This window comes from Pipistrellus kuhlii, unplaced genomic scaffold (assembly GCF_014108245.1).
Source record: "Pipistrellus kuhlii isolate mPipKuh1 unplaced genomic scaffold, mPipKuh1.p scaffold_m20_p_13, whole genome shotgun sequence".
In the NCBI taxonomy this organism is placed as follows: Eukaryota; Metazoa; Chordata; class Mammalia; order Chiroptera; family Vespertilionidae; genus Pipistrellus; species Pipistrellus kuhlii.
The window spans coordinates 4,288,806-4,300,360 of record NW_023425438.1 but is presented as its reverse complement, the minus strand read 5'-3'; the positions used below and the strand labels follow the sequence as shown (position 1 = coordinate 4,300,360).

The 11,555-nt window shown below is 33.1% G+C and overlaps 1 protein-coding gene across 24 annotated transcripts in view; it reads left to right on the top strand.

The window, feature by feature from the left end:
* The window catches only part of PUM2 (pumilio RNA binding family member 2), a 67,866-nt gene that overhangs the window by 38,693 nt on the left and 17,618 nt on the right, over positions 1–11,555 (top strand). For 13 of the 24 annotated variants that reach the window (XM_036434665.2, XM_036434674.2, XM_036434675.2 and 10 more), the window contains 3 exons: positions 1,166–1,309; positions 1,423–1,713; positions 5,684–5,920. In XM_036434665.2, coding sequence (XP_036290558.1) covers positions 1,166–1,309; positions 1,423–1,713; positions 5,684–5,920 — 672 coding nt within the window. The remainder of the gene's footprint in view (positions 1–1,165; positions 1,310–1,422; positions 1,714–5,683; positions 5,921–11,555) is intronic. The other 11 variants (XM_036434671.2, XM_036434669.2, XM_036434670.1 and 8 more) reach the window with 3 other exon arrangements.

The window sequence follows — 11,555 nt, the reverse complement described above, 5'->3', positions numbered from 1 at the left end:
TCATTCATAAGGAAAGTGCTTGGAAGCTCTGCGTTCCCTCCTAGATTTTTGCCCTTTGCATCTCTTCCTTTGAGTAGTCCTAATTTATATTTATTATAATAAAAACCATAATTGTAAAACAGTCAAAATTACTTTAATTATAAACAACCTTTACACGTGAAAGTAGTTGTCTTAGTGTTTAAACTTAAAAATATTGAAGGTTGGTAGTACCTTTTTTCAAGTGTACTTTTTCACTATTGAGCTTGAGTCCCTGTTACTGTATGAGGCAGCCTTTCTCTTGAATTCTGGGAGTAAACTAAGCCCTATTGACTTAAAGTATCCACTATTTGTAGTTAACTTCTCTCCTGTGCATCTACAGTGATACTTGTTATGTATCATCCTTGGGAGAATTGGCAAAATAGTTATTTTCTATTCTGTGGTTCAGATGAGGAATCCCCACTGAGAAAGACTGCTAAGAGGTAAACTTCACTCTCCTATAGTTTGGAATAATGCAAATTGTCACCTGCCTTGTGTTCAGGCCTATGAAAAAAACTAATGCCTGCATGATTTTTACTCAAATTTTAGCTTGAGAATCTTTGCAAATAGATTGTTACCTTACGATTTTAAGGTATCTATTTATATCATGATTTAAGTTTTTAAAGAGATGCTTACAAATGAAAATCTAAGGGAATGCTGTTATTTGAGGCATTTGGTTTAGAACTTAGCTAATGTGTAATAAACATTTCTATATTGTGTTATACCTTTTTTTCTTAATCTTTTTCTTAGTCCTCCTCTCAGAAATGACTAAATAGGAATATTTTTTATTATCAACACTTGGTAATTTTTTATAAAGGAAAATACTTTATCATTTTGTGATCCACAAGTGAAAGACATTTTTGTTAACCAGTTAACTGCCATGATATATTTAATTTAAAAAGGTCCGCCGCTTGCGTCTATAGACGGTTTTGGCGTACAAATGTTTAAAACTTAACCTATGCTCTACTACATTTTCACACATTTAGTAATACCTTCTCAGATATGTTTTTCATATAGTAACTAAGTGTTTTATGTAAATAAGTATACAATAGCTATGTTTTTTGCTTGATAAAAACATTCAGGGGAAAATAACTATGCATGTTTTCTACAATAAATGTTTTCATTAAACATTTATTTTAATATTGTTTAGGCTATCAAGTACTAGCTCCAACTGCCTATTATGATCAGACTGGTGCCTTAGTGGTTGGCCCTGGAGCGAGAACTGGCCTTGGAGCTCCAGTTAGATTAATGGCTCCAACACCTGTTTTAATTAGTTCAGCAGCAGCACAAGCTGGTAAGTGTAACTAGCGTTTTCAGGAATAACATTTGTTCTGATGATGTTTGAGATATTTTTAAATTAGAAACATTTTTTCTGAGTATGTTAAGAAGTATCTGCAATTTACTTTGTAGCGGCAGCAGCGGCAGCTGGAGGAACTGCAAATAGTCTTACAGGCAGCACAAATGGTCTCTTTCGGCCAATTGGCACTCAGCCCCCACAGCAGCAGCAGCAGCAGCAGCCAAGCACTAACCTACAGTCCAATTCATTTTACGGGAGCACGTCTTTGACGAACAGCTCCCAGAGCAGTTCTTTATTTTCCCACGGACCTGGCCAGCCTGGAAATACATCTCTTGGCTTTGGAAGCAGTAGCTCTTTGGGTGCTGCTATAGGCTCTGCCCTGAGTGGATTCGGTTCATCAGGTAAGTTTCTTTTAAGATGATGTGCGGTATGTGTATGTTTCTAATGTTAAAATAAGCAATAATAAATAGCTTGTAGTGTAGAAAGGACAGGATTAAAATACTGGTTTATTGGTTTTTGTAGAAGACAAACTACTTCCTGCAAACCTGTAAACATCTATGAATGTTTAACTCATTTCAAGCAGTCCACCCTTTTCTCAAATATAACACATTTTCCCCTGGTTTTAAGAATTGTAATTTTTGTTTTGGTAGGTTTGTTTGGAGCTGTATTTTATGCTAGTTACTAGCTCTTCCCTATTCTGTACATAATGCTTGTGGAAGTAAATACTTTTGCCATCTTAAATTTCTGGTGTCTTTGTGTACTTATTATTTTTATTAAATGCTACTGATTCTTACAGTTTTCTTTATTTCATATAATATATAATAATAAAATTTAATGAAATGTTCTAAACAGAAGTCCCTAAGAAACTACCAGTGTGCTTATCTTTATTTTAGATGAAATAATTAGTCTTTTTATCACTAAAAGTTGGTTTGAAAGGGTGTTTTTCCCAGGGCCTAATTTTATATATAATACTTAAGAGATTCAAATGTTAAATAACTTCATAAATTAAATAATTTATCCTTACAAACTGATTTTGTAACTCAGTGAAATGAGAAGAGACCCACTGTTGACAACACCTTGCCTTCATCATTCTCTAACGTTTCCAGTGTATTAGGAAGCATTAGGGGGAAGGATGCTTACCCTCATTTCTCTCACATCTTAGAATCATTAAAACTGCTTCTCGTCTGTTTTCCCACCCATTAAGTTATATCCTTTTCTGGTGTGAAAAAATGGCAAAACTAACGTGTCAGCCATTATTAATATGCTTTGCAGGTTTCTAAGGAAGGCTCTTCTAAATTTTTTTAAATATTTATAGGGGGAATGGTGTTGAATAGCAGCTATAAACTTCTAGATGCAAAATGCCTTTTTTTTTTTTTTTTTTTTTTTTTTTTTTTTTTTATAGTGAAATACAATAGGGACTTACCCTTGCCTAACAAAATTGCCTAAAGAATGGGCACGATAACTTCTGAGGGAAAAACATAGTGAACAGTTCAATCTTTTAATTTAATTTTTCTCCTTTTTTTTTTTTTTTTTTTTAATCCCTTTTGGAGTTTAGTATTCTTATCTCCAGCCCAAGGACTCTGTTAGGACTAATTTTTTGCTTCTAACACAATTGACAAGCATTTTCCCCAAATAATCCTAAATGTGCCAAAGAAAATCAAAGAGAATATAACAAATTTCAAAATTTGTTGAAATCACTAGTTCCTAAACTATAAATTATAAACCCTAAGTAACCCAAGGAATAAAATATGTCACTGGTAGTCCGGTATAGATTTGTAGGGCCCCTTACGTAATTCTTCCAAATTCCCGTTTGTGTCTTAGTTTTGAAGAGCTTTCCCCTGCATTCAGGAAATGGTTGGCCTGAACATTTTGTTTCCCACAAATGTCCCCTAAAGATGCCTCTTCCCCCAAAACTTACCTTCTTCGTGCCTCCTTTATAAGCATTGCTTACCCAATTCTGATTTTCAGTCGGGGTACCTCTGTTTTATCTTGTGTCAGAGGGTTTTTATAATTGCCACCTCAAGTACTACTTAATAGTTTTATACCATCTCCCTCCTCTTAGACATTTTGTGAAAATTCATTTTCAAGTACTACGATATGTATGCTTACAATTCTATCATTGCCATTTCACATTATGACAGTTCCAGCCTATATAAAATCTAAAATATATTGCAGTATGTGCACATTTATGCACACAATAACATACACAGTCATTCTCTTATATGATGAAATTATTAATGCATAACTGTTAAATACCCTAATTTATAAAACAGTTGGCCAAGAAGTTTAACCATTGTAATATGGTGATTAAATCATCCTTTTATGCCCATTATTTAGAAAGTGCTGTTACAATTGAAAGTTTGTAATTTAACATTTTATATGCACAGTTGATTAATGATTAGTGATTCTATTGTCTAGCTTCTTAGATATTTTAGATAGACTTTGTTTCATATTACACTAGCAGATAATTTAAGCATATAGTAAAAAGGAGCTAGTTTGTATATGTTTAAAGTTATTTCTGAATTACTTTTAAATGTTTGGTTTGGCTTTTCCTTTTTGGAGAAAAATATTGCATGTGTCAAAATTACGGTTCATTTAATTATTTGCCAGGAGAAAGATAGTGCTACTATTCTCATTAGAGAGCTATTGTCTTTGTCAGTTAAATTGTTACTGAAATAAATAGGACTTTAAAATGTAGCCATGTCTTACAAAAACCACTTTGACAGTGTCCTTTTAAATTAGCATAGTTAATGTAGCATTTATTGACAATTTTGGCAAAACCAACTCAAAAGAGCCTTTTACTACGTTAGCATTTACATTTTTTGCTATTAAAATGCATATAGTTATCTGATATTTCCCTGTTATAATGATATCTTAAGATGTAAAATTTTCAATAAAACACATGAGTTTTTCAGAAACTGCACTGGCAGGTATAAATGGTTGAATGAATATTGTTATAATATTTGGCCTAATATAGCTGTGGGAGCCTGGTTTTTTTCTTTATAGAATTTTGAATTTGACAAGAACCAACGTAATTAAAGTTTCTATATGTCTAAATTATAAGCTTAACTTGGTGTACCCATCATGTACTCTGCTTAATTTTTCTCTTTAATCTATACCTTTATAATCTACTTATAATTGACTTGAGGTTAGAAAACCAACTCCAAATATAAACTTGAACATTCTCTTGAAGCAAATTACCATATTGGTCCGAATATAGAGCATGTTCTTAAAAAACGTGACAGGATAAGAAAAGCAATGTGAAATTTCCTTAGATGAAAAAGGCACTTGGTTTAAAAGGACAGTGCTTAGAAATAAGTGGAAGTATACTTGAAAATATTTACACCAAGTGAGACAAGAATTGGGGTTTTGAACAACCCTTTCAAACACTTGGTAAAGAATCCAGATAAATGTTAACGGTCAAATCTTGCTTTCTGTTCATTGCATGCACAGCTATATGATGATGTGATTCTACTATTTTATGATTTTTGTAGAGCACAAAAGGAAAAATGAAGTAGAGGTTAATAGTTGAATTTGGGATTAAGTAAAAAGAATTCAGTATGTAGGACAATAAGGGACATAATATAAAATAATTATATATTATCTAAGGAAAAAAATAGGCTGATCAGTCTTCACTTGAGTAAGGGGCTAACAGGGCCGGTAATAAAATCTTAGGGATGGAAGATCCTGAGGGGTAAGTGAAAGCATGTTTTTGGTGTGAATAACAATAGTGAGCTATTTTCTAAAAGTTAAGTTTTTTTTATATATATTTTGTAATTTAGTTGTTAAAGGATAAGGAGAATGTGTAGTGGAGAATAAGCTGCCATCTATATTTCACAACTGATTAATATTCGGGCCAATATGGACTTAAAGTAACTATGGTTTGAACACAAGGTAGAAGCCAAATTAAATGTGAATGGTGAGGGAAATGTGGTAATATTTTGTATAGTCTTTTCTTGGCATTGAGTTGAAGTCTGAGAACTGGCTCCAGAGATTAGGACACTAACAAAATTTAACCTTATTGGAATTTGACTCTCTAGCATATCATAAAGCAGACTACTTACAATTCCAGGGTTTATAAATCATACCAGGGTATTAAAGCACAGTAATCATATGTGTCAGTGGTAAATATGTGTGAAATAATGAACATATGGCTGCTATGTTAAATATTTGGTGACTTTACTGGGGTGCATTTATACCCTTTTATGATTAATAAGTTAGTATATATAGTTATCACAGTAATTATCTTCTCCATAATGTTTCTAAAAATAATTATTGTGATCACTTCTGTTATTTCCCAGCAAGAGTTGGGGATAGGTTTTATTCAGTTAACACTGTATGTAATTAGGGTTTTTTTTATTTCTTCTTCAGTTGGCAGTTCTGCAAGTAGTAGTGCCACAAGGAGAGAGTCTCTATCTACTAGCTCTGACTTGTACAAAAGATCTAGTAGCAGCCTAGCACCCATAGGGCAACCATTTTACAATAGTCTGGGATTTTCCTCCTCTCCAAGTCCAATAGGCATGCCTCTGCCAAGCCAAACTCCAGGACATTCACTTACGCCACCGCCATCACTTTCATCACATGGATCCTCATCCAGTTTGCATTTAGGTAAAAAAAAACAACCAAAACCCTTTTTATTTGTATGTATACATGTGTGTTTGTGTGTGTGTGTTTATAATATATGTAAAATATTTAATGTTGGATAAAACATGCCAAATTGCTTTTGCTTTTAGATATTAGCCTTTTGAAAAAAAATCTATTATAAAAATTTAAAGTGAGGGTCTAATGTACAGTAAGGTAAAGACCCCTGTTGTATTTATTTCTTTTATGAAATACAGTGGTGTGTTTTTTCTTGTCTGTGCTTTTGATTTGTATGTGTTTTAGATCATCTGAAAAGTCAACTATTTGTACATGACAGAGAAAGACAATTTTCACTATCATTTTTGTACACCAGAAGAAAAACAATTAGTCATATAGTTATTTAACTTCAAATAATTTAGTTTAGTACAATGGTTTTTGCTTTGGCCTTTGAATGTCTGGCCATTTACCCAAAGGGTATATGAATTTGTGAGGTAAAGAAACTGAAGGGTTTGGTCCATATATTTTTCTTTTAAATACGTTGTTTAAGAAAAAAAATGGTTTAAGCTTATTGTACCCATGAAGTTGGAGCATTTAGGACTTTGTTTATATCTGTATATTAAAATTGTCCCCACCCTAAAATTATTGAATTAGTGGTTACCTTTTTACCTTTCTGGGAAGTATTTGTCCAAGTAGTTAACAGTATATTTGGAAAAGTTTTTGGATATCTGAGGCTTAATATGAATCCCTGTCTCCTCTAAAAATATTTCATTAAAATTAGAGTTCGGATTTTTGTAATCCTAATTACCTCAACTGAAAGTGAGAGGTTCTATTTCTGATTTTTATGTACTTGGAAATACTTAAATCTGCTTCCAATTTAAAAAGTAATATTGTCCTTAAAAGCAGACACGTTTGACCTCTCCCCCTCATCATAGGAAGTGTAGATATTTTTTCCCTGAAGCACATTAGTACAGTAAGTGCCATGTAACAAAGATATCTTTTGTAGTAATAATCATTTAGAATTATGTCTCTGCAAAATATTTTTAAAATAAAAAGTTTTTATTGATTTTAGAAAAAAAGAGGAAGGGAGAGGGATAGAGATATAAATATTCATTAGAGAGAAACATTGGTCAGCTGCCTCCTGCATGCCCCTACCAGGGATTGAACCTACAACCTGGGCATTTGCCCTGCCCGGCAGTCAGACCAGTGACCTCTTAATTCATGAGTCAACACTCAACCACTGAGCCACCCTGGTCGGGCCAGATTCCTTTTTAAAAATTGGTCCTCTACCCCAAATTCTGGACCTTTGCTCTATGGGGGATATTGAATGTATATATATATACAAATAATTTATTCAGGCGGGGTCCTATGATCTGCTTTGCACCATTATTTGTGTAAATGTATCAGTTTTTATTTTAACACCTTCCTTCATTTATCGTTTCTTAGTCACAGGAGCTGCTCAGTTCCTGATTTCTATTATTTCTGTTCAGACCTACTTCCTCCACCTTGCTGTAAAACATGCCTTTGAAACTTTGAAGTGGACACACAAATATGGAACATAACTAAGACTAGATCTTTCATAGTAGTTTTATGTTTTATTTGTTAAAATTATGTCATGTCCTGTCATTTTTTTCATAGGTAAGTTTCAGGTCAGATTCCTGTCAACTGTTATTGCTTATGTTGTGCTTTAGAGCCTGTATAAATAGCATTAATTGTTATACACAGGTTGCTTAGAAATTGGGTTATAAATTACTTTTCAGATGTCTCTATGATTAGTAGCAATCTAGGTGTGTTTATTTTAGAATGTAAAAATCTAGCCATATAGATGCATAAGGAAGGAATTCTAGTCAAGTATGAGAAATTATAACTTGGGCCAGCAGTTCTACATTATCCTTGTACTTTGTACCCTTAGTTAAACTCCTTCATCTTGAAATCTGACACTTCAGTATACCTCTGATTGGAATTACCTGTAGATTACTTTCCAGTTTCCTCTGGCTTTAATTGTAGTATGCAGACAATATTGTTAACAAGGAATAGACTACTGGATTGAAAATAATTTCATAAATTTGTTCTTGGTTTAGTGTTCATGGAAATAGTTGATCCTTTGCTTTCCTGTGATTCAATCACGATGCAAGACTCACATGCTCTCTGGTCTAAAAACTATTTTAAATTTTATGTCCTTTAAGTGGATTTCTTTATAAAGTTATCAGGGCTGTGATTATTTATAAAATTCCTGTGGAAATGAATTTGCATATTCGTTTTAAAAATAATTTTACTGAGCTCACACATTAGGAGTATAATATCATGAGATAAAGTTCTCAGTTTCATTAGAATTGTTTGGAATTAGTTCCAAGTTATTGAGATTTTAAGACACACAATCATTATACTTAATGATAGACCTTGATAGCTACATTTTTAAAGTATTGGATAAAACATGTTAACTTTTTTTTTCTTTTCTTTTTTTTTCTTACCAGCTCTCTCTTTGCTCATGCTAGTTACTTAATTCACAGAAAAAGCCTAATGGCACCATTTAGTGCTTCTGGCTTCCCGAGAAAGATGTTTCATTTTAATATATATTTTTATTTATTTCCAAGAAGGGAGAGGGAGAGACATAAACATCAATGATAAGAAATAATCATTGATTGGCTGCCTCCTGCAAAAGCCCCCAATGGGGATCAAGCCCACAACCAGGGCATAGGTCAGTGCTCAACCACTGAGCCATGCCAGCCAAGCTCCTCCATTTTCTTGTATGAAATTTCAAAGAGCGACTCCTTTTTTTTAAAAAATAATTATAACCACAATGTCATTATCATACCTTTTAAAATTAGTAATTTCTCATTACTCTTAATTTCTTAAATGTCATTATTTAAATGTCTTTTTCCAATTGTATTGTTTGAATCAGGATCCAAATAAAGTCCATACATTAAATTTGTTTGATATGTCTTTTTATAGGAACCATTTCCTCTTTGTCTTTTTCTTTCCATGTGTTTGTTGAAGAAACTTTGTTCTTGTTGACTTCCCCATATTCTTGACTTTGCTTATAGCAATAAGCAATTATAGGGTTAACATATTCCTCTATATTAACATTGTTTCTCTGTAAAATGGAATTAAGCCTAGGGGTTTGGTCTGATTATTGGCTTGTTGGCTTATCTTCTTGGCCAGGATATGATTCTGTACTCTTAACAGGAGACACATGTCTGGTGTCTATTGTGAGGTTGTCCATTTGATCATTACCTAAATATTTTTGCAGTTGTAAAATGGTGATAGTCTTAATTCTGTGGCTCCTTCTGCATTTATTAGCTGGAACTTTTCTATAAGAAGAACCTTTCCTCATCAATTGTGCGGTTACCATGAAATATATAGTTCATATATGAGTTAGGACCATGCTTGATTTTTCCCCCTTGATTTTCTAACTTTGAGGATAAGTTTATGTCCTAGCAACATCTAAAGGTGACTGTTTTTGTTGTTATTGTACCTGTGACTTGGGGGATTTTTATGCTAGTTGATATGTTTTTGTTCATTGCAATCTGAGACATCAATTTTATGTCTTTTTTTTCTTTTTCTTTTTTTTTAATCCCAAAATTTTACCATTTGGGGGCCATTTTGAAGATCCTTCAGATTGCCTCTCCTGTTGACTTCAGCTCTACAGGCAGCATTTAAATTACTGCTAGATCAGAGAAACCTGTGGAAAGAACAAGGAAAGAGAACTTGAATGGTTTTTATTTTGAAATGCAAAGAGCAGTCAGTGTCAGTTCTGAGCATCAGGTTCAGTGTTGAATAATAAATGAATTATTTTCTCATGTATTGATCTGTAGTGATAGGGGAAAGTCTTCTACCTGCAGTTGTTACTTACAATCATCCTCTTTGATAGAAGTCAGCATCTTATTTCAAGATGCTTTACTACCTGTGATAGAACATTAAAGATTTCTACTATTATTTATTCTTCTACTAGAATAGAACTAGTTGACTAGTTTATTCCTTTCTTGTGTTTCCTCTCTTTCCTTCTTTCAAAAAACTTTTAAAATATGTTAGTGGTTTCTTATTTACTCCAATCTTTTTATGCTCATAGTAACTAGGTTGATACAGAAATTCTTAGGTAAAAGCAGTATTCTGTATATGTATTTAATTTAGGACATGACAAATTAATGGATATTTTCCCTTGTGCCTTTTCATTTTTGAACTGGCTTGTTTTTGTTGGTTTGTATTTTTAAAATACTTTTATTTAGAGAGGAAGGGAGAGGGAGAAATAAAAACACCAATGATGAGAGAGAATAATTGATTGGCTGCTTCCTGCAATTCCCCTACTGGGGATCGAGCCAGCAACCCAGGCATGTGCCCTTGGTTGGAATCTAACCCGGGACCTTTCAGTCCACAGCCTTACGCTCTATCCACTGAACCAAACTGGTTAGGGCTTGCGTGTGTTTTTTATAAGAAAAGTACACTAAAACATGTAACACAAGCTTTGTATTTAATGAAATTTGTTATCAAAAGGTGGCTATTGGTTCTGAAGATTCATTAACATGTATTTAGTAATCACGTAGTACTTTAGTTTGCTAAGGATTAGAAAATTTTATAACCTATCTTCCCTCTTAATCACAGCAAAAATTTTTATTTAGTGTGTACGCAGGGATAATATTAACTTTTAAGATCATTTTTCCTATTAATAGTAGTTACATGTGTTAAAACTGCTGACATTTGGCAGGATAGTCTACTTCTCTAGAATGAAATGTCTAAGAATTAAAACAAGTGTGTTCAAATTGATTGCAAAGCTGTGTGCGGTTTTTCTGAGTTTCATATATAGTCCTTAAAGCAGAAAACTGATTTTTTTTCAAGCTTTCAGTAGAAGTACCATTATCATTAAATAGTAAGTTCTCTATAACTGAATAGCACTTGATAGTTTTCTAAAGTACCTTCATGCTCATTATTTCATTTCATCCTAATTATTAACATAGACTGGCTGAGTGATATGCCCAGTAAAGATGATAAAACAGGTCACATGAGCCCAAGCGACAGTAAATGACAGAACTAAAGCTAGAACACAGTTCTGATTCCTATTACTTTCCTTGCTTTTTCTGTTATCCTATAATGAACTGAACAACTTTGCCAAGTGTATAAATAACATTCTAATCAGCCTCTCAGACTGTTTATCTCAGAGTGGCATGGTTATTTTTTTAAGTTGTGTATAAGATAACTAGACTTCTAGATACCTTTCTTACTTTAGTTTACTCGAGATTTATAATAAAGTTTTTGTCTAGACATTTAAAGTCCAAACATATTACCTACTTTATGAAGTAAGAATGTTTAATCAGGCAGGTGTCTCAAGCACAGGCCACAGAACAGCATATACAGCCTCAACAGAATATTACCTACAGGTTCTCATGGCAGTGTAAGCACTGCTTCAATCTTTTGGTGTGTCTAAAAGTCGTTTACTTGTTGATGAGTATGAAATATGTTGAGAAGAAATTCTAAAAGTATTACTTATATGGAGGAACTACTTTGTTTCATTTCTGTACTCAGTTATTGATCTTGGTTCTAATTTGGGTTCACAAGGATTGATTTTACTCACTATCCTTTAATACATTAAATGTGACTTTGTGCTTCAGTGCCAGAATGTTTTCACCAGTTAATTCAGTTAAGATAATCACAGGTTAGGACTAGAAAATAC